General features: G+C 42.0%; 1 protein-coding gene across 5 annotated transcripts in view; it reads left to right on the top strand.

Moving 5' to 3' along the window:
• The window catches only part of rap1gap2a (RAP1 GTPase activating protein 2a), a 71,254-nt gene that overhangs the window by 26,287 nt on the left and 20,994 nt on the right, over positions 1 to 23,973 (top strand). For 2 of the 5 annotated variants that reach the window (XM_031861265.1, XM_031861266.1), the window contains exon 1: positions 10,097 to 11,064. The exons of 2 other annotated variants lie outside the window; for them this stretch is intronic. In XM_031861265.1, coding sequence (XP_031717125.1) covers positions 10,925 to 11,064 — 140 coding nt within the window. In that variant the 5' untranslated portion in view covers positions 10,097 to 10,924. Of the gene's footprint in view, positions 1 to 10,092; positions 11,065 to 23,973 lie in introns of those variants that run through there. One more of the 5 variants, XM_031861267.1, reaches the window with a different exon arrangement.

The raw sequence follows: 23,973 nt of genomic DNA on the forward strand, positions 1-23,973 counted from the left end.
ACACACACACACACACACACACACACACACACACACACACACACACTCCCAAAGACAGTTTTATCACTTTTTCCTGCTTAATTTATCGCCCTTATATCCAGGAAAAGTAGCTTCTGTTTGTGTGAGCATGTATGTGTTACGACTCTCCCATGTTGCAGCTCCTCAGCATTGTGTGTGGACTTCTGTGTTTACTGCCATTATCACTCAAGGAAGGGCCATCCGAGCTCCAGTGAACACACTGTCATCAAACAACCTGAAAGCTCAGACAATCCTGTCTCTATCTTTTCTGCAATGACCGAGACAAACACTGCACACAACACCGCAGCCCCATTGACTCGTCCCTCGCGATATTTGTTCCCTGCAAATGTTTTCTGCACACGTAAATGTTCCGTTGGAAAGGAAATCACAGCTAAGTTACCACAATACGAAGGAGTGCCATCCACTTCAAGTCCTGCAATTTTAATGAGTCACAACACTTGAGCTCAATTTAGAGTAATAACATAACAATAACATATTAATTACCTCTGCTACGGTCTATTTCCCATTGGAATACAACAGCTGTTAACAATCTTCTGGTCTGTTGATAAAAGCTTTTACAGTTATTGCTTAATACACCAGGTGGCTGATGGATGTTGCTTTTTTCAGCAGAAGCATTATAAAAGGCGAGGAAGGTAGATGGCAGCAACGATAGCAAAAAAAGCACTTTTCTATAAATATGGCATTTATATGTGCTTTATGCATTAATTTGGGGAAGGTTACAATCTCCTCATTGCTCCTCACGGATCTGATGTTAGTCATATTCTTCACACTGCATGCGTCATGATTTGTACGCTAAGTCTGTTTCCATTGCACTTCATCGCATTTTGTTTTTATCAATACATCAACCAAAGCGTAAAAACTTTTTCTATATATTTTCGCTTCTTTTTTCAACCTCCCCTTATTTCCCATACCCGTGGTTTTGCTGCTGTGATGTGTCAAAACGTCAGAGATGTTGTATGATGCGCAGGTGATCTGTGGGAAGTGCAGGATAATCACCTTTTCACACTCGAGGGTTTATTGATTCTTGGAACAATCTAGACTGTACGCCATGTCGTCCATTGACATCTGATCCCTCTCTAACAATATTGGGTCTTTTGTCCAATTGCTGTGTCAAGTGGGCATGATTGTTGGACAGTGTTTTTTGGAAAGTAAGAACAATTGTTAGATGCAGTCCCTCCCTTTGTTGGACAATTTGACAACCACAGTTATGATACCGAGGTCTTAAAGATGACGATTATATAAATGTCACACGTTTCACTTTATGAAAACAGTTTTGTTTTTGCTGTTTTAGTTTAAAGTTCGACGGCCTTATGTCCCAGACTCAGACATATGAGGCACAGATTCGTCTTCAGGTTCAGTACAGAGTGAAACAGCTGAGTTTTAATGAGCTCATATTCTATCTGTCACCTAATCTCACTCTTTAAGGCTGACCCTGTGTGTGCATATGCATATGTGTGTGTGTGTGTGTGTGTGTGTGTGTGTGTGTCTGTTGCCCGTCACACACCACACTCTGTCCCTCTCCTCTCCTCCTTCTCCATCTGTCGCCTCTTGACAAACACATGGTGTCTTGTTTGGCCGACTCAGCAAGGCCCCTGGCTCTACATGTATAGTCACACTCACACACACACACACACACACACACACACACACACACACATACACTCCTCCATCTCTCCTGCATTGTTGCATGTAGGATTACGTGACTCAGTCATTAATGGTGTGAAGGGGTTTACAATAGTTCAAAAAATGGGGCAAACGGGTGCATCATGGGACACAGAATTAATAAGCAACAGAAGCGCAGAAAGACAAGTAATGAAATGGCGATCGACTGCGGTCCGCTCACTAGAAGCTGTTAGCAGGTTCGTCCTGTGTGTCCTGAGATTCTGCCAGAGTGCGAGCCTCGTATGGAGGAGGATAAGACGCAGAGAGCAGATGAGAAGGCTGGAGGGGAAAGCAAACAGGCAGAAATACTGATAATTACGGTCAGAGAGAAACGGAGAAACACAGTCTCGACACAGGATTGGCAGACAGATGAATGAATCATTTTATACTATTAATTATTTGGGTTCAACATGCACACAGCGTGACGGGGTGAGACTTGGCACCAGCTCCTGATGAATGCCATATTGCTACTGCCTGTCCCAGGGAGTCAAGTGACCTCTAGGATTACAATTGTTTATTTAAAGGGCCACACAAAGGAAGCGCCAGTCTTAATGCGTGCAGCAATGCAACAGAGCTCACTGTTGTTTCACCCCCTTGTAAATAATAGACGTTCTTCTTTCCTCAGGATTTGAGAGATTTTGGGAATGTCGCTGTGCCTGTTTTCAATGAATAAGGGTTCCTTCACAAGTCTTTGATCTGCTTGATATTATGTTAGTTAGATTTTATTCCAAAGAAAAAAGAGTCAAGATATGAACCTTAAAGGGCAATGGCAACATGTTGAATGTTCAACAGCTTTAAGACCTTGGTCAACAGTTAACAGACATACAAAGAGATCTCTAGCCTTGATTTCATTGTCTAAGAAATGTTTTCCTGACTGCTGACCAGGAAGAACTCATAGTTTAATCAGAACTTTGAGGAGGGTGATAGTGTGACTTGGAAGCAGAAACACCAGCAAAGGTAACAGGTGCCTGTTTACATATCTAGCAGATACAGAGTCCTGTTTCTGGCCACATGACAAAGTCCACTATTCACTCTCCTTTAGCTCTATTTTGGTCTCCACCAACTTCTGAGATAATATATCTGGCTCTTCAGCTGCTAAACGCTCCACAGTATTCTCCAGCTTAGTCTCTCATTGTGTGTGTCTGCTGAGAGAGAGAGAGAGAGAGAGAGAGAGAGAGAGAGAGAGAGAGAGAGAGAGGGGAAAACAAAGGGAAACTTGCATTTCATTGTGAGAACGTTGGTGTAGGGTTGTCTGAGTGAAACTCAAATACAATACCCTTGTGTAAACTGATATACACTGTGAAGTACATTATCTGGATAACCAAATGGCTAAGCATATATTGCACATTACACCTATAAGTAATTTTAACTATTTTGTAGACAGTTTTGCCCCTTTTTTGTCTTGTGCCATGTTTTTTTTTTTTTTTTTTATCTTGCATGTTCCTGGAGTTACATTTTTCCCAGCCAGCCACAACTCATGTTTATTTGTACAGTTCAATATCACATTAAGTATGAGAGCTCTCTACTTAGAAAGTGAAATAAACCTCAGCAGAGTACATTTGAGGGGCGATCTCAACCTGTCTTGGATGTGTGGGACAGCTATAGGAGCTGTAGGTGGGGGGGGAAAAAGGCAAAGTCAGGCTTCCAGGCCCCGAATGATAAGATAAGCGAAATATAATCCTTGATGAAATTTAAAACCTTTCAGACTCTCAGGATTTCTTTCCAAAGCCAATAAACAAAATCCTCAGCATCTATGTTGCTTTTCATTAAAAACCTTGAAGAACAGAAGTCCACTGATATAGGCATTAAGTGTCACTTCCAATTGCTTAAATGTCTTAAGACCAGAGAAAGAAAAAATAGATATATACACACACACAAACTATCTCTGAAAGTTATGGGTCACCTGGTATCTTTATGTTTTTCTTCTTTCCTTCAACAATGACTATTCTAACAGACTAAAATAATTTAATTCAGACACCAATATATTATTTACATTTTAAAAAGATTTGGCCCAGAAGAAGAAGAAGAAGGAAATGAATAAAACCCTCGTTTAGTCGATGTCCCCACAGTGTTACATGCCAATATTGTTGTAACCATTTTTCCCCGAAACATAATCCCTTCGAACAAGACGACATGTATTTGTAAAGAGCACTTTCTACAACCTGAAAGCATGAAAGATAATTCAAAAATATGAAGTAGTCCTCTCAGCCGTCTGACTGAGAGAGAGAGAGCTGAGACAGCGAGAGAGAGCTCCATAAGCATTTCAGATGGGGTTACAGTGAAATATATTTAAATGACTGGAAAAAAAAACTGGTTTATCCGTTGCAGCCAATTGCGTCTGTATACTCTGTTCACCACTGAGCTCATTGCTTCCCGTGTCACTAAATACGATATACTGTACCGGCGTGTGTGTGGGTACATGTTTGTCTGTATGAATGTGTTATTTTACGTGTGCATTACTTATATAAGAGCAATTTCCCTGCCTCAGTCCTGTGTCTGGGTAATAGCTCACTTCTGTTACTTTGCCTGAGAGCAACAGCACGCTGCAGTAAAGTTATTTTAAAGTAATAATCCACCACCCTCTGTGGTTTGTTTGCTGCTCTGTTGCTGATATGCTGCAACAGTGATTCATGAAGCTTTTTCGTTTAAAAACAGCTGTCAACTCGGTCTGGGAAAATCCTCTATCACTCTGTTGATGATTTATTTTCTATTGCCTGCAGAGGAAAAGGGTAGTTAGCATGAGAGGCTACAGCTGCTGCGGCTGGACAGAGAAATAAGAGCGCCGCACAGAGCCACTTAAATGATATTAACAGAAAAACAACAGAAACAACGGCTTAATTGGACAGAGGAAGTCCAGGGTACCTTTTCTTCTGCACTAGTGTGGTGCCCGTTCGGCCAATTACTTGGTCCCCAGTTATGCTGCTCTCAGCTTTCTTGGTGACCGTTCATCCAAAAAACTTAACACGCAACATTGTGCTTCCTTGGATCATCAGCAGTACACACGCCAAGGCTCAAGTCAATTGGATGAAAGGATGTTGAGATACGATGAGGACAGACAGACAGATAGACATACAGAGACTCCTTACGTTGTAGTTTATCAGGTGTCTTCGCTGAGTACTTGTATATCATTATTTTGTACATGCATTGTGTGCAGATTTGTTTGTTAAAATCAAGAAAAACAAGACTGTCGGATGTGAAAAGACATCAGACATTAACTTGGCTTGAAGAACAAAAAACAGAAGTGATGTTCAGAATTGGTCTGTGTAGAAAAACCATGAATCCAAAGTAAAGAAAGGAGATTTCATTAAAAAGCAATGAAAGAGAATAACAGTGGTAGTATTAATATCCACAAATTCCATGACAAGAGTAATGTCAACAGTCTCTTATTCTGTCTCAAATTCCCCAGCCTATCAGTGGCACTCAGGCCTGGTTTCTCCTATTGACTATATGTGTCATTTTTATAAAGACTAAGTCATTTAATAAAACAGCTGGGCCTTGCAGGTTTGTAAACAAAAGAAATACATATATATATTTAAAGAGGAACAAGAAGGGAATTTATTGGGGACTATTTTCATTGGCAGATTAATGAACATTTAGTGCTCCAGGTACTTTGGTCACACAGGCGTTATTTGTTAAAAGGAAAAATTATTGCTGGTTTTGGTGTTAACACTTGTCTTTGCAAAGTACAGGTCATTTTCTTCCTAGTGCGTGTAAGGATATGGCAATTCACGCTGTCGCTTAACTTCTAATTTTAGCTGAAAGAGCAAACACAAGAGGCCACTGCTGACCTGACTGCGCACACACTAGAGTGGGAAATTATACTGAATGAGACGTGAGTGGAACAGAAAGAGGAAGCGTCAATGATTATATAAATGACATGTGCTGAGTGTTTTATGGTTTTATGTTTCTTGTAAACACCGTTATAAATCACTTGACACAGCCTTCACTTTATGTCTGTGTGTGCACATTTGCTTTCGAGGTCATGTGTGTGATTTTACTTGTGCATATATCTGTATGCATAAATGTGTGTCACTGTATTAGTGCACTCTGTAGTTCCCAGGGCCTGGATTCGAACACTGGATCAGCATGTACTGTACGAGGGAGAAGAGTACACAGAGAGGGGAGATAAAAAAAGAAGGTGTATTACAAAGTGGCAGATAGGCGTGGGTGGGAGGATAAGACTCCAAATAGATGCAGGTAATGAGTTACAGATTAGTGATAATCTAAATCGAACATGATCAGATAACATATTCTCTCAGGATAATCAGATTTAGGTTACTTTCCTCTAAAATCCACTGACTGTGCAGATCAGAGAGGAGTTTGTGTTTAACAGGATTGTTTATTCTGTTATCTGAAATATTACGTTAAAACTCTTGCCTCCTGCATAAACTACAATTCAGAATGTATGTTATACTTCATATGGGTTTCTCTTCAAAACCCGTCTGACTTTGCTGAATGCGTTTTTGTAATCTCTTATAGTTGACTTTGTAGTACTGTTGATTGGAGGAAGGGAGAGTAAGAGCGAGTGGGAAATTGAAGGAGGGGAATGTTAGGAGGACAAAAAGCAGCGATAAACGGAAAGTAATGAGGATGTTGTGTGGTGAACGGTCTGAAAAAGCTCTGCCACATTTTATTTTTATGAGCGGTATTTCAGACTTGAATGTAATGTAATGTGTGTGTGTGTAATGTATAATGTGTGGACGTCCTGTAATAGAATTGGCTGTGAAGAGAGGTGACGTTGGTAGACTGGCATCTGTTTGTTTGGGAGACACTTGAGAAGCTGTGAAGTGACAGGAAAGGCTGCTTGGCACCATTGAGGCTAATGCAAGTGTGAGTGTTCATGTGTGTGTGTGTCTGTATGCACAATTAGGACAAACAGAAGGCCCTTTCACACAGCGTGTTCAAGGTGGGATTGTTGCGGCATTATTACGCGTCGCCCTTCCGTATAGAAAGTACGGACATGGAATGGGGGAGAAAGACTTTGCGCTGTTGCGGCGGTGGCGGAGGAAGTAACAGAGCCGAATCCACGTCTGCGTAAAGCTGCCTTCAGATGAAAATTAATTTAAAGTTTGCTCCTCGCTCACCATGAGGTAGGGCGCACTTGCAGAGGCAAAGCGCAGTGCAGATATTCATTGACAAAATGTCACTTATAGCTGTTCTCTTATTGAAAGGTCAGTGGCAACCATGGTCAAAACTGAACTAATCTGGCGTGGTGGGACTACACACACACACACACACACACACACACACACACACACACAAGACACACCTCTTTTATCTAAATCACACACACTGGGGCGGCATTATGCCGGCCTTGTTGGGTTCAGTGTAAAAACGCAAAGCCGGAAAGTTGCTCTGTGACTGACTAATTGCTGCAACGCAATACAAAAAAAGAGAATATTTTCTGTTTTCCAGCGAAAAACAACAATCCAATTGTTTATATTTATTTCATCAGCTGATTCCAATGTTTTTAGACTCAATGTGTTAAAATAAGAGAGCTGGTGATGCTTTGAAACAGTAGGTAGACTTTCAAGCTGGGAAGAGAGAGAGTTTTAATAAATAAAATGTGAAAAATCCAAATAAATAAAAGAGGGTGTCTTTTTGGCTTCTTGTAAAACTCATCTGAGGATATGTGTGGATTGGGGACTCGTGACCTCAAAAAACCTGCAACGGTGTTTAAAATTGAAAATTAAAACGGATGATTCAAGGAGAAAGGACCTGCCTTTCTCAAATAAGTGAGTTTCTACTGTAAATCCCTGCACATACACTGAGTCTTACTTAATGTACCTCCACCCACAGGTACACCATGTTGAACTACACCGTATCTCATCTGAATGTTTATTCAAGCTCAGAAGTGTACTGGTACACCTTAGGGTGTCTAACAGGAACAATCTCACACCTGTGGGTGTGTGAGTGGGAGAGTGAGAGAACGAGGGGAGGGGGCTTGAAAGAGAGTGAGTAGTGTTTTTGTGTCTGAAAGTGAATAGATACAGGTGCCTCACTTCTCCCCTTGATGACGCACGATAGGACCCTAGTGAAAAGGCAGAGTCCCTGCAAGTGTGTGTGAGGCAGAGAGTGTGTGTGTGTGTGTGTATGGAAGTATATATTTTTTTTTTACAGATTATCTCTAGAGAACGTTTGTTCGTCCAGTTGAGCTTGGTTGTTTGCCTCCACACAGGAGTTGGTTAAAGTCCTCAGGTGGTTTTGAGCGAGGGAGCCATGACCTGCAGATCGTGTCAATCAAAAATCACAAACTGCTGTTTTTGGAAGAAAATTTCCACAAAGGGCAGTAACCAAAAATCTAGCGAGCCTTTTATCGGGCGGGTGTCAAGGGATACAGCCTTGAGGGTCCTACGGGCCGTTCCTCTGGCAGCTGTCCGGTTGCTATGGAGCTGATCACACACAGGAAGAGCAATGCACAAGGAGAGAGATGGGACCTTCCAGTTAATTGTTGTTTGTTGCTGCTGTTTCCCCGGGTTTAATCCATTCCCTGACTGCTGTTTGAAGCATCTCATCTACTGAGATGTCTTTGTCTCTTGTCTCGGATGATGCATTTCTCTAATTATCCTCTGAACAATGAGTCTGAGACACTCCATTTCAGCGATGGAACAAAATTATACCCTTTTACTATTGTCACTGTTGTCACCCGGAAGAGATATACCAGATGTGCAACATGATTCACTGTGTGTGTTTCTGCCGCATCAGTCTTTTATGTCGCTTGTATTGTTTTATGTCTGTGTCCTTGTCTGTCTTCAGAGCTTTATCTTTGCTGCCACGGGAGACTCATAATTCACATGGCTATTTTTCACTTGACATGAAAGTTGTTTTATGTTGTGAGTGTTTCATGGTCCACGTTAATGTCAAAACCTTTTCCAACATGAAGTCATTAAATAAATAAGGAAATCAATGCAGATAAGACAGTACATAAAGCTGTTTAATAAGACAGATACAAAGTAACAAATCAGAGCTTCATTACTCTTCCAATAGTGCACAAAAAAAAACAGGTTCTGATTTTACTTTAAATCTCATCTGAAACTAGTCAAATTGTCTCATGAATGTGATTTGCAGTTAGCTCACGAATCAGATTTTGAAGGGCTTTCATTTTGAAATGCTACATCAGAATGTCCTGGTTCTGTCTGAGTGGCACCTTGAGGTGGTCTGGTATTAACATTTTGGGAAATACTCTCTTGTTGCAAGTTAAGAATATAAAGGGGGGAAAAAAGTAGAAAAACAGCTAAAAACCACCAATTACCAACCCTCATGAACTTTATCTTGTCTGTTTAATCCGAATATCAAAATGTACACAGGCACCAGGAAGCCAGTGGAGACTCTTGCTTCCGATCTTTATGCTAAGCTAAGTTAAATGTTCCCTGGCTGTGAATTCATATTCAACATTACAGACATGAGAGTGGTAATAAGCGTATTTCACAGAATTACGAACTATTCCTTTAATAAATAACCAGTCAGACCAATTACACAATGAACCAATGAAAGAACAAATAATGCTAACTAATGATACTAGAATGAATGCAGCTAGTGAGTCAATTAGCTATCCTTTGCCTCACTTGCTGACTCAATCAGTTGGTTAGCTCAGTGGTTCACAAGAACTTTAATTTAAACTGACGCAAATTAGACCACCGACCCCGATTTGATAAGAGTTTGTCCCATGCACCCCCATCTGGGATTTAGTTTTTAGACGTTTTATTACAGAAAGTGTATGAAACCCATGACCAAAAGTTCATACATTCGGTCATTGTGTTACTTATTGTGAAAATAAATGATTCCCCTTTTTGCTGGGGACCCCCTGGAACCATCTCAAGGACCCCTAGGTGTCCCCGGACCTCATTTTTAAAACCACTGGATTAGATCACCAAGAGAGAAAGAAGAACAGGTGGCACTAAGAATTAACCTAATGCTTAAGATCAATATATTCTTGGAAGTGTTTGTCTGCCTAGCTGAGGAGGAAACCGGCTCTGGCTTGAGCTGGAGACGTATAGGAGAAACGATGTGGCACCCTAGAATAATGGCAGGCAACAAACAAGAAATGCAGTGTGAGAAGAACGTGTGATGTATTTCTGTCTGTGCACAAAAGAGAGCATGTCAAATTTGTTAAAATTATAATTTTTTCCATGTGGTGTCATATAATCTGCTAGCATTTTGTGAGGTTACATTTCAATTCCAATGTCCTTGGCAACAGCACAGCAGGCAATAGGCTGATAAGCCTGTTTTGAATTGAGATTTCACACAGTGGGATAGAGAGAGAGAGAGAGAGAGAGAGAGTGAGGGAGAGAGTGAGAGAGAGAGAGAGAGAGAGAGAGAGAGAGAGAGAGAGGGAGGGAGGGAGAGAGAGAGAGAGAGAGAGGTGTGCATGCATGTGCCTAGAAATGAAATCATAAAATCAAGCATAGATAGAACAAGGTCGGGGAGATTAATATAAGATTATTAACATGGTAGAAACAAGGGCAGGGAGAGATAGAGGGAGGCATACAGTAGAGGAGGAGGAGGAGGAGGCGGTCCTTCTGCCAACTCCAGCCTATCAGACGGAGCAAGGCGGTGCTCAGCAGTCAGGAAGGAGGGAGCAGAGCAGCAGCAGACACAGAGGAGAAAAAACAGAGCATGTTAGAGCAGCAGGGAGAGGTGTGAAGGTAGAGGTAGGTAGACTGAGAGATGCAGTGCCACAGTGTGAGGGTCTACGAGGCTGTCAGTAGCGCAACTCTTCATCCTCTCGTCAGGGACCACGATGTGTTATGGAGCTGCGATGCACAGATTTACTGCAGATGCAGCGAATGCAGATAGAAGTTCACCTTGAGCTGGAGTCCAACAGTGCCACTCTGGACCTCTGGGATTACAAGAAGGGCACATTGATCCCAAGACCGAGATGAACAGAGGTTTAATCGGATCTCACAACCTGCCAAACCAGGAGTGGCTACAGAATCTTTAACTTTGGGATCGCTGGTCCAGACACCAGAACGTCTGACGGAGAGGCTCTGAACAGACAGTGCAGGGCCAGAAATCAAACAGGTATACTTGCTTTGGCAGAAGCTTGACAGCTGTCTCCAAAACCAGACAGCATACAGAACAAAGACTGTGACATCTAAAGCTCACACTGGAACCCCGCAAAGCCACGACCAAGCAGGTCCTGCAGCCCAGCGACCCTGGAGCTGGCCTGACCTTGGACCGTCTGTCACCTGAACCCCTCGTGGCACCGGCAGAGACGTCCAGCATGTCTCAGACCGGAGGACGGTTCCACAGCAAGAAGGCTGGCATCCGAGCCGCCGTGATCCTGATCGGACTCCTGCACAAGTCTCGCAAAGCCAAGGAGAGGGAGAGGGAGAGAGAAAGAGAGAAAGAGGAGAGCGAAGGGTGGGTGAAGTTTGTCCCATTGTGTCTTCTGATGAGTCAGGCATGCTGGGTAGAAAATGAATGGCTTAGGGACAAGCAGAGAGTCTGCAGTTTAATATGCAAAACTTTATTTGCTTGTAATGTCTTTGTTATTTTAGGGGCATGGGGCACTTTGTGCTCTTTACGATTCAATAAATTAGCATAGTTCCTTTTTTTATTACAGCGTGCATGTCTGTGTCAGTGGAAATGATAGCCAGGAAAGAGAGAGAAAGGTATTGAGGATTGTAGGTGAATGGCGGTTTGTTCTGAATGCTTTTGAAGAGCAAACAAGAGGGACTGAGCGGACAGAAGAAGAGCTGTAGTGTGGCGAGCGAGGAACATGGGGAAAACGAATGAAGTGTTAAAAGAGAGCGATGCAAAGGTCATCCACTTATCTATTTGTGTCTTTCTACGTCCGCTTCTGAACAGTTTTTGCTGTACACACGAGCACCAATGGACACTTGTTGATACCATGTAATGCTGATGAAACTGTGTCATCACTTTAGCACAAGAGCAGTGTGAGTAAGTTGGTGAACTGGTCTGAGAGTTGAAAAGGTGAGCTACAAACTAGAGAAAAATAGACAGTATTATGTTTTACTGCACACAACCCTGCTGAAAAAAACCCCCGCAGTAAATATGGATTTGAAATGAATTTATTATGGACGATGAAGGCAAAGTAGAAAGCATTAAAAAGTGTCTGGCAATCTCTTGAGGACCTTCAGACGGGTTTCTATAATGACAGGAATACCAGATTGTGCCTTCAGGAAGACAGTTGATGCCTTACTTCTTCAGAAATTGCCACTCCAAATGCACCTGTAAGGGGGTTTTCATTGCATGCTGTGTTGTGTCCAGATCGTCCTACTGCTATTACTCCCTCAGACGAGTGCATGTCAATATGACCCCTGGGAAAATCCCACCTGGTAACAAACAGTGAGGTTGGGTCGAGACTGCCAACTCTTCTCTTCCACTAAGCCTCCCCCGGGGGTGGACCTGTTTGGCCGAGCTAACATTAGCAGCAATGCACATGCAGTTAAATTGGAATCTGAGCAGAAGGCTGAGTTTGACTTTTCAGTGTTATTGTGGTGTGGGATGCATACAGTGTGGTCTGGGTTAGGTGTGTGTGTGTGTGTGTGTGTGTGTGTGTGTGTGTGTGTGAGTGTGTGTGTGTGTGTGTGTGTGTGAGTTTGTGTGAACATCTGATATGCAGCACTGAATGCACTTTGCTACTCTGTTCTAATAGCCTGGACCAAAATAGGCTACATTGAAATAGACTGTAACTCACTTTGCAAATGCTGATAAGTTTCTCTGATCTCTGGGTGTTTGTGTGCGTGCGTGTGTGTATATGTGTATTACTTAGTTTCAGATAGTGTAAAAGTAACCCCCGGCGGCGAAGCTGGATTAGCGACCACACAAACCGGGCAACTGCCCCAGACCTCCTGGGGCCTTACAGGTTCATTGTGCGACGGCTGGTTTGTGGTGATTTGATTATTTGTCAACTGAAATGATAAAGACCTGTAATATTACCTAATCCTGAAGTCTTGGTTTTGTATTAGGAACCATGGTTAATAATATGCTTACATTGTGTATATTGTGCCTTTAATTGAACGAATTGACACAGTGCAATCTGCAGCTTAGTGATTTTCCATCGTTCAATAAGTTGGTTTCTGAGCCTGTGGGCAAAATATGTACATGATGGCAACATGGTACACACACAGCGAGTGAGAGGAAAGGGGTAGTCAGTCGGGGCCCCCACACTTTTTTGTGTGCCCCAGGGCCCTCTAGTTGATTAACCCAGCCATGCCTGGAGGCTACGACATCTGCTAATGCAACTGTACAGCATTGTCACACAGATGCACACAAATACACACTTTATTTGCATGTTTTTCACACGCGCGCTGCGTGATTTATGGTTTTGATTATGCGTGTTGTCATGTCAAATGGCGACAGCACAATCATCTCTGGTGAATTGCGGACATTTTTAAGGTGTCTTGGTCCAAGTGGTAGTTGTTATGTGCTTGATCGCGGTCCTTTCAGACTAACTGTTTGACCACCCATTGTGGCAAGGTATTTCATGTCCTTAATTAAAGCTTACTCTAAAAATGAATACAAGGAGAAGTGAATTACAAAATGACAACAACATAATGATAGAGAACACTTAGAAAAAAGTGTTTTATTGGGTTTTTACACAACCTGACTTTGCAGCAAAGAATTTGTGAAAATGTAATTTTCGGTCTTTGTCCACATTTTTCCGCTCTTCCACAAATAGGGCAACATACACACAATATACAAACCTTTCTCCTGTATCTTCTATGTATTCCTCTCACTTTTAATCTCTGTGCTGATAGAGCCATAACGTACTGTATATGCGCCCTCCATTAAGTTGAACTGCATGAGGTCTGCTGTTGGTATCTGAATGTTTATATTACTCTCCATGCATCAATGTCCTCCATACTCCATTTATCTCCAGCTGCAGACCTGTTTTGTTTGTGTGTGTGCTTGTGTATGAGATGTTTGTCCCATAGTGTGTGTAGCTATGCATGAGTTGTGTTTTTGGCAGTTCTTATACAACAAGTGCCGAAGCGGTTATGGTTACATTTCCCTCTTGGTTTGTGGTGCAGTGGTGCAGTGGTTGTGGTGAAAGATTGTGTACCTGTGTGTGTAAGAGGAGACAGACTCATTTATGATGCCAGTGAGTTTTTGAGAAATCTATAATCCCAGCATGGGGCCCCCGTTTAAGATTAAAAGCTTTTCATATCACAATTTACCATCTAACAACATGGCTTGCTATGTTACATGTATTTTGAGTAGACATGAGACACAATAAACTCTTTTTCAAATGGTCAAAAATGCCTGTAGCCTGACTCTGAGACTGACTGGGCTTCTTTATTAGCATTTCAGTCATTTGGGTTTTGTTTTTCAGCTGTTAAAGACTCAACGAAACCCTTCTCAAGGGAAATACCTCTGAGTGCCACCCTTTCTGATGACAAGTTTCATGTACAGTTCACTTCAGTATCAGATAGCAACGACTTAAAAGATTCAGACCACCAAATATCTCACACAGCTGCTTGCTCATAAGTAGTTCCACCAGCAAAATATTTTAGGAAAGATCCTTGATTACATAAAAGACTGTTTTTTACTGAATACTTTTATACACTTCAAAGTTAGTCAGACTAGACGGACATCACTCTAATATCTAACCAGTAAATACGAGTCTGCTGCCATCTGTCGGTTAGCTTAGCTTAGCTTAGCTTAGCACAAAGACTGAAAACACCTCGCCTGACTCAGTTTTTTGTACGGATTAAATTTACAAGATAGAGGTGTGTTGCAGCGGTTTCCAGTCTTTATGCTAAGCTAAGCTAACTGGCTGCTGGGTCCAACTTCATCAGACATGAGAGTGGTGTCAATCCTCAATGGGAATAAGTATTTGCCAAAATGTCAAACTATTCCTTAATTGACAAAAACCCAAACCACAAATATATTCAAATGGACAACATTTCGATCTGCAGTCTTTTTCAGGTAAAAATTAAATAACTACAATAAAAGCTCCATCATAAATGCATCAATCCCAATAGCGTTGCACCTACATGTGATGAACTGTTCCTTTAACCAACATGTCTCAGTGACTATTAACAGTATCCCTTTAAATCAAATCCCTATGTGGATCCATACAAGGTCTTCCTCACCTTCTATATGTGTTATTATTAAGAACACCTGTCAAAATAATGATGAGACCAGACACATAATAAAATGCGCGGATGATTCGGTTGTTAGTCAGCCTACACGGATGAGGTGGAATAAGATCACCGGCCTGTGGAGGAGGACTCTGTGTAATGGCTTGGCAGGTCTCTCATCCTGCTTAATGTAGCAACAACTAAGGACATGTGTATTGATTTCAGAAAGTCGTCCTTCGCTGCTAAGATGCCTGTTATAAAGGGAGAGGAAATCGAGATGGTGGATGACGACAAATATTTTTGGCACCGTGTTTTAAAATCAGTTGAGATGCTCAAAAACTGAAGCAGAATCTTTTACTTAGGAAAATGAGCTCTTCAAAATGCTTTTCTGCTTTGATGATGTTTAAGCATCTTTATCTTTTTTGCTGTTGTCTGACATGGACATCTTTGCACAGGCAGGAAGAACAAGAGACAGCTTATAGATTGTCCTGTACAGAGAGTTTGAGCTCTTGCCTTCAGGTCACTGCTAGAAAAGGAAAATGCCTGAATGTTGTCTTTGAGTGGACGACTATTGATATTCTGAACATGGAAAACTGTATGCACATTAATAGCTGCCCTCTTTCCTCAACTGAGATATTACATTTTTCCACATTTGTGCTTTTTGCAACCTCAAACCTCATATTGTCTTAGTTTTCTCATCTCTCGTCGTTGTTTTAATCATTTTGTTATGGTCTCACGGTTTTGTGTGATTGTCCCAGTTGTCTGGTTTATTTTGTTTTGGTGTTTCAAACCCTGCATGCAAATCATATTTCCCTTTGGAGTAGATAGATTGATTTGATTTGACAGTTATGCAAGTATCTCAGCAGTTGCAGTCCCTGAAGAGAAAAATCTCATCAAACACTAGTCAGTGGTCTATTAAATATCTGTTTGAGGGTCCTTAATAAGGAGAAGGAGTGGTGGAGCTTCTGCAGGGCACAACAACGGGGGCCGTTTCCACAAACATGATGAAAACACTCCCAGAGAGCTCCTAACTCTGCCTGAGAAATACTACCAAGGGGCTCTAGCTTGAGGTTCATTTAGGAAACTTGTCAGAGCAATTCTGACCAAGGAAGGGACAGAAACGTTTAACTTAGCAAGGAGGTGTGGTTGACCCCATTGCTATGATGCATTCTTTTAAATTGGTGTGATTGGTTGGTTCTCTTGTCTCTTTCCAGACATGGAAAGGTTTTTACCTTAATAGCTATCTCAAGGGCTGAGATGCTTTGTGAATAGGTTTTATCTTTACAAAGATCTGGTCTTAAGTGTCTTAGAATTTTGGAGGAGCAACTCTTTGTACTAGGAATCTGTCATGGATACAATCCCAGAAATTCAAATGGTCACAAATTGAGTGCTGTCTCCCTTTGAATAGCATGGTACGCTGTTCAAACAAACATGCAACCTAATGGTGAAGCTCCTCTCTGTTAAGTTCGGGATTAAAGCCTGAAATACACCAACCAGTTGGACTAATGGAGTTTCTGTTAGTGTGTCCTGCAGTAGCCATGTGGTTATTGAAATGTTTGGGGCTGACCAACTGAGAAAATAAATTACACTAGCAGCTGGTGGCAGCTCAGACCCATTCCTCTGACACACAGAGTCATCTGTGACACTGCAGCCAGCCAGGCAGCCGTCCAGAAGAGGGAAATGACCCACACACCCATGCACACGATTCAAAGAATCTCTGCTGGTTCCACTTCTGGTGTGTGACTGCACATTGATCCAATCTAATTTATTAACAAATGGGCAATGTCAAACTGGCTTACACAAAGAACAGATGAACAGCTGGTGGCATTGTGGCTGTAACTGACCACTGGCTTCTGTTGCTACCGCTGTTAAGCTTTCTGTTCTGATTCTTAGTCATTTTTGAAGTGTCTTTGGTTTCAGACGGAGGCAGACAAAGCAGGCTTTTCATTTGTAATCTGCAAAATGACAACTGTACACGACTGGCAGATTCTATTAGTTGTTGCTTTAGCTAATTAAGCAAACAAGACTTGGTTTAAAAAACGCTTTCGGACTTTTGAATGTTTCCATGTTAAAACGAGAATCCTTTAAAAGGGTCTTAAATATCTACTTGATGGCTGCATACATGATATTGTGCCTGAACACTGAGGCTCAAGCTGGATGTCACATGGAAATAAAGGACCAGTATTGTTCTTTACATGCAGTGTTGATAGCCCTAAAATATTAAATGATATATGACATTTTTCATCATTTTGTTTCTGATATAACCCTATTTGGCTGCTTAGCTGGTGCATATTTCAGCAAGCAAGTCGGAGAGATGCATTCTTTATGGTATGACTCAAACTGTATTTTTTCACTTTTAAAATAACAAGAAAAGAGGCTCTTATGAGGACAAACCCATGTGCTTGAGAAACGTAATGCTATCTCAGATAATGTGCTCGGCTGGGGTTGCTGGAGTGTAAACTTCCCCAAATCACTCTCATTACAGCCACATGCACACTCCTTCAACCTGTGGATACAGACCTGTTGTGTCCGGTTACGGTCGCTAAGCAGTGATTGGATAATCTCGGTTTATGAGGAGGGGTTTAGCCTCCCAGTGCACCCCACACTCACATTTATTGCCAAAGTCTTTCATTTTCTTTCAATTTTATTTAATCCTTCTGCATTCTGCAGAAACAATGTTTGTTGTTGTTGTTGTTGTTTTTATAGGGAAGCAGATGTAAGATTCCGAACATTTTCTCTTTGAGAGAAAACCTCATGAGGCAGAGCTGATGATTTAAAAGTCTTTCCTGTTGCTTTTCTTGACCACCTTACCCAGTTTTTCCTTGTCCTGTCCCTCCTCTGGCTGTTGAACCCTCCTCCTCCGTCTGTTTAACACAACCGCTTTTTATTCACTGACTCACTCGTATTTCCATTCCCCCGTCTCCCCTTCTGTTTTTCCTCTCTACCCTCAATTACTCCCTTGTTTAAACTCCCTCTTGTTCCTCAAGTGAGTTTCACTCCTTTTGTGATTGGCAGCTGCGAGGGGACCCGTATAGTTTCTCACACACACACAAACACATTTTAACTCGCATGTCTCTGTGCTGTCTGTTTGTACAAATACGTGTGTGACAGTCAGCCTTGTCTTTGGGTGTAATGGATGAGATTGTATTGTCTCTAACAAGTGCCCAGAGACCCACCAAAGATGGCACTATTTACCCAGCTCTGCACAGGGGATTGAGAATGCTATTTTTAGTTGGCAGAGATTCATTTATTCTCTTTCTCTCTCTCTCTTTATACCTTGCTCTGCTGCCTTCTCTCCTTCAGAAATCTGCCTGACATTCATTCATTGTGCGCCTCAACCTCTCTGTATTCATATCCCCGAACCTTTTTCTTCAGGACCTTTCTGCTCGTGTGGTTATCAGTGGCGGAGATGGTTGAGAAGAGAAGTATTCAATGTCACCTTAGAGACACTTAACTCTATTTTCCCCCTGACTCAAGCCAGTGAGACTGGGTGAGATTGGGCAGTGATAAAGAGGAACCAGATCCCAGAAAATGAATAGGATTAGATAGGATTTATGGCGTATCCTGTGATATGATAGAGAGCTGGGATGCCAGGCAACTATGTTTGTCACTGCAATGTAGTACTGTGCCAAAGGAGACTATGTTTTTTGTAAGTTCTTGTTTTTTTACTACTGAATGAAATAACACGCTCTTCAGGTGAAGCAAAGATGCATAATCATCTTTTGACACGCACAAAAAGTGACAGATGTATTAGTGTTTGCTAAGAGCAAACAATGAAAGAGAGCGAGCGGTGCGTCTTCCCATGGAACACCTTTGAATAACATCCAAGAGATGTGCATGTGCGGACCAGATATTCTGAAAACAAGTAATTGAAAAGAGAATGTACAAGACACCTCTTCCAACGTTGAACCCAAACAAAATTGAATTTCTTTCAGTGAGGTGTTTTTCTACATTTTGTTAATCACACCTATCTGTTACTCGGGTGTTTACTGGGTCAGAAGGCTCCATGTTTATACAACTACTAATGCATTATAGCCACAAACTAGTAAATTGACTGTCATCCTTGAGGAGCTATCCAAAGAAAGTGTGATTAACTGCACAAAGCACAACCGTAGACAAAGAAACAAACACTATTCAGCCTGTGGCCTTTATCTGTGCCTCCCAGCTGTTGGTAGATACGTTCAGGTAAATGAATATCAGAGGCCTCTTGGCACCATTTCCGCAGCGAGGCACAAAACAACACTGACATTTCAAAGGTAAAAGCTGCAGTACGTAACCTTTCACTGGCTTGGAGGGTTTTCTCTTTGTGTAGGAATGTAAATCCAGTGTCAAAGATGCAGTGTGTATGTGTCAGAGAAGCTGGTCATTTAGCCCGCTTGTCAGTGTTTAAGTCAATAAATTGGCTGCAGTAGCTGTTATGTTAAATGTTACAGTGAACCATTCGAGTATCATGCAGGGTAACAAACTTAAACTGCAGAATAATGAACCTTGTTTCTTTGGGAGCAACAACATGACACACACACACTCGTGGTTTCCTTGGGTGGGACTGTGTGTGCCTGGAGAGGGCAAGCCCTTCACTGGAATTAATTACAGAAATAATTGAGCGGGGAGAGGAGAGGCGTGTCTGTATTGATTGGGCCGATTGGGGCAGTGACTTACTCAGGGGTGGCAAGAATTATATTGCTAACATTAGAGTATCTTACAGTTTCTTTAGATCCTATGTTGAAAATTTAATTTAAAAGAAAGAATAATGATCAACTGAGACTGAAAACCAAAACACAAAATCCTTTGCCTTTCGTATCAGCAGGACGGCTAAATTGAAAGGTTATTTGCTTCCTCTTCTTTCTGCTCACCAGCTCTGTTGTTGAAGGACTAACAGTTTTTTGTACAAATATAATACATTTTTCTAAAAGTAGCAATGTCTCTCCAAGAGACGCACTGCTCCTCTCCTCTGTTCCTCTTCCTCTTATTGATAATGAGTGTTTCAGGTTGTCTGGCTGGACAGTCTCATCTCCTGTCTGCTGTCATCTTTGTATCTATTCATATCACAGTAAGAGAGAGAGAGGGAGAGGCCTGGTGTTCCCACAGGAAACAGCCGGTGACTTGGAGTTCAGTTGCCTCCTAATTATTTCTCCCCTGACCTCTCCGCATATCTGCACATATCTGAGATGACTGTACTCCCCTGTTGGGCAGCTGACTGACTCAGACATCCATTTCTTACTCCTATATGTGGAGCGGACTTTGTAACAAGGATAGGCTTACAGATAGTAGATCGTACAGGGAGAAATAGAGGAAGGACGTGAGACAAAGTGATTGAAATTGCTGTCTAAAGGGCATTAAGATATGTGATGTACTTTACAATGTAACAGATGATCTTAAGTTAAAGTTTTGCTAAAAAAGCCCCTAAACAAGACTAAGGCTTAGTCCAAAGATTTACTAATTCACTACTCCTCAGTAGACTGTCAATGGTTTACTCTTTAGTAAACAGTACATTAAGTCGTGTATCATTTTAGATACTTGTACTTAATTGTTTGTATTAATTTCCAATTCCACATATAGTACAGCCCTGGAATGTTTTTAGTTTTGTGATAAACGGTATGTTTGTGAGTATGGAGAGCGGTTGCATACAATTGCCGGTACAGAAAAAAATAAAGTTCTATTGAATCAAATTGGATTGAAGATTTCAGACACTTACTATTCATCATGATTTAGCGTCATCACAATAGGCTGTAGAAATGGACGTAGTCACTGTGATCCTTGAGTTCGGTATATTGGCCGTTGCAATCTTGGCTTTCTGCAACCAGAACTGACACAGGAGGGTGATACAAAAAAATGCTGGATAAGACATTTTTAGGCCAGTAAAAAAGGTTACAAATAAATGTCATGAACTGGGAACACAGGGTTAAAGTTCTAAGGCGAAAACAAGCACAACACCCAGACTGGTCAAAGCAGAGGTAGCGACCAGTCAGTCACAAGGTAGCCACGCCCTAATGCATACCTGCTTTATTGTCTATATTCCTTTAAATGGGACCACTTTCCAGTTCTGAATAGTGAAACCAATGCGGAAGTGTCGCAGAGGGCATCTCCTCTGGTTGCAAAAAGAAGACTGATTGTCTACTTATATGCAGCCCTTGAGAGTGGCACAAGGGTCATCTATAAAATCAGATTCATGAGAATGTCATTATTTCTTCAGGTGTTTGGTCATTAAACATTGTCTCGATGATTGATTGATTGATTGATTGATGGATTGAAAGTTTAGCGATCACCAAAGTTAGCACAGGGGAGCAGGAATGTCTGTACAGAAATGTATGGCAATCCATCCAATAGTTCTCTTGTTTATGATTGCAAATCTAAATCGAATTTAAGAGTCAATCTACGGCCTTCATTAATCCCACTTATATCTTCTGTAAGACGTGTTCACACTCGGTAAATTAATTAACGTTGGTTATGTAAAGCAACAGGCATCACCTTTCCTCCATGCCTCCTGTAGAGTCAGCCCCTGAAAGTGCTTTTCAGAGCAGTAACTGTCATGTCAAATATGAAATGTCGCAGAGGATCTTGCTGTGCGACGTGGTTTTTCATTAAGTCTACTTTAATATACATCAGGATTGACGGGTCCTTCCATCCATGCGCTCCATCTCTACACAGCCCTCATCTTTCTCCCTTTTCTCTGTCTCCAATTACTGTTGTATTAACTCCATTAGAGAAACCATCAGTTGTGTAATTGACCAATTGGCATGAGGATCAGGCTCCTTATCAAGTTTCGTAACAAATATTAAACCCAAATGGAAACCGGAGTGCGCATGAAGGCCCCCAGGGAGAGGACTCATATCCGAGATCCGCAGTTCACCCTCTGCTGTCTGTCTGTCTCCGTTCTCTGTTCTTTATTTCTATCCTCTCTGCACCCACCATCACCCTGATTTCCTGTTTTCATCCCCTTATCTCCTCTTCCTGTGATCTGTCAGTTATGTGGGGATGTGTGGTGGTATTGTCCCCCCCCCTCACACACTCTTTCCCTCTCTGCGTCCCGGCCTGTGCCTGATGTCTTGCTGTCCTAATCTTATCTCAAGGGTGTGATCAATACATGAAAGAACAGAGATGTATTACCATCTCTCCCTCTATCTGTGTCTGTCTCTCTCTCTCTCACACACACACACACACACACACACACACACACACACACACACACAGACACGTGCATTACTGGCATCATTAGATAAACATGATGAATGTGTAGATGTAATTACTGTTGAATCAACGATAATTAGCTGCACAAATGCAAGCAGGATTACAGACATGCTGGAGAAAGGTACATGTTGTACTAGTTTGGATGTAAATGTGGAGCACGATCTGCCCTATTTTTGCCTTGCAGATTTACAACCACTTAATCTTAGCTCGAGGTGACAGAGGCTTGACTTAAGTTACACTTTATTCATTCACTCGGTGAAATTTATCCAACAACAGCAGTTTTCCTAAAATCCTTTAAAGAGCATGTTTATTGTTGTGGATTAATGAAATTTTCAGAGGTGACTTCCCTGTTCTTGGCAGAGCGCCTAGCCAGAAGAGGGTCACACAAACCAACACAGCTGCGGCATGTTCCCCGCAACCAGTATTTACTGTAATTGTGTGGCAACCGCTGCACTTTGTCTCGCTGGGAAATGTCGCTTCAGAGCCAGAGGTTTTGAATGCAATTGGACCTTGTGATTTCATTTCACAGCAGGAGTGCTTATTTCCACGATGCCAACATCAAATTTATCAACAGAACAGAACTGATGAAAACATCTAATCAAAAATTGCCAATTCATCCATTAAGTCAGAGCTCAAATTGAGTACACAGAGCACCTCTTGAAGCAAGAAAGCCTATCTCTCTCTGTGTTATCGTGCTTTGTATCCATCTCTAATTTGTGTGCCCCCATTGGCACTTTCAGTCAGCCTTGGTCTTTATTTCCTGTTTCCTGTTTAATATCAGCTGCACTATAAAAAAAAACACTTTTAACCCATTTCCCAAGTGACGACTCCTTTCCTAATCCAACCAAAGATGGTCGCCAGGAAAGACATATATCGAATAAAATGAAGTAACGTCAATAAAGAGAACCATAACCGGTAAACCATTCGAATTTTGGTTCACATTATACAAATTTGAGAAAGGACACATGTAATTTCTGGCCACCATCTTTGTTTAGCTCTGTGAACGATAATACATGAGAGGCTCAAACTGGGGGCGGCCTGCTGAAAGTCTGATGTGCTACACTCCCATCCATCACACCCTTACTTTCCACCGAAGTAAGAAGCACACTACTTCCTACGTTGGCTGTCAATATTGGTGTTGGATGTAAATTGTGAGGTGCTGAATAAACATATTTCTTCTGGACAGTGGGCTGTCATTTGATGATGCTATGAAAAGCCCCCTCTTTAAAGTGCCTTGAGTGCACATCTAATCCTCTTTCCACTGCTCCCTCTTCTGACTCACTTTCCCCATGACCTGTTCTTCCTAAATTGTTTCTTTGCTTCATCCCTCCTGCTGTCCCAGTATGTGAGTTCACTCCCTCCCTCCCTACCTGGGTGGGAGTCAGTAACTGTGACGTAGCTGTTGTTTCGTCGCTACAGAGAGACAGTCCAGGCTGCAAGGACAGCAGCTCCTCGTCTTTCCCTCTTTCTCTCGCCGACGCATGCACAATCCCTCCGCTAACAGCATCTCTCTGTATGCAGGTGTGAGTGAGTGTGCAACACAGAAAGATAGGTGTCCTCCAATACAGGTCATCTGTAGAGGCACAGAGCAGGGATCTGCCCCAAGGACAGCGGTCTTAACAAGCCTTTCATTTTCACAAGTCAGCAGTGGAAAACACACAGTGTCCCACTTACCTCAGGCTGAAGAGAACAATGTCCAGCTAAAACGTTTAACTAATGTTTTATTTTTCTGCTTTGTAAACCCTCCTAGTCTGTCTTGGCTTATGATGCTCATTCAAACACTGCTCACACTTGGCTACCTTGTACTAGCATGCATTTAACACACGGGGGGACACAGTGGTGCGTTGTGTGAAAGCTGAACCTGTGGAAAGAGCTGGTCAATGTCGGGCTTTTCCATAGGTTTGAAGAGGAATTAGGGCTTGGCCTGTGAGACTCTGGTGCGCTTTGTTTGGCCGTCTTGGAGCCTCCGGTAAATATTGACAGGCTGTGACAGTCTCCAAAAACTCCAAAGAGTGTTGTTGATTAAATTCAA

The sequence above is a fragment of the Anarrhichthys ocellatus genome, unplaced genomic scaffold, assembly GCF_004355925.1.
Source record: "Anarrhichthys ocellatus isolate YVR2014 unplaced genomic scaffold, GSC_Weel_1.0 scaffold24, whole genome shotgun sequence".
In the NCBI taxonomy this organism is placed as follows: domain Eukaryota; kingdom Metazoa; phylum Chordata; class Actinopteri; order Perciformes; family Anarhichadidae; genus Anarrhichthys; species Anarrhichthys ocellatus.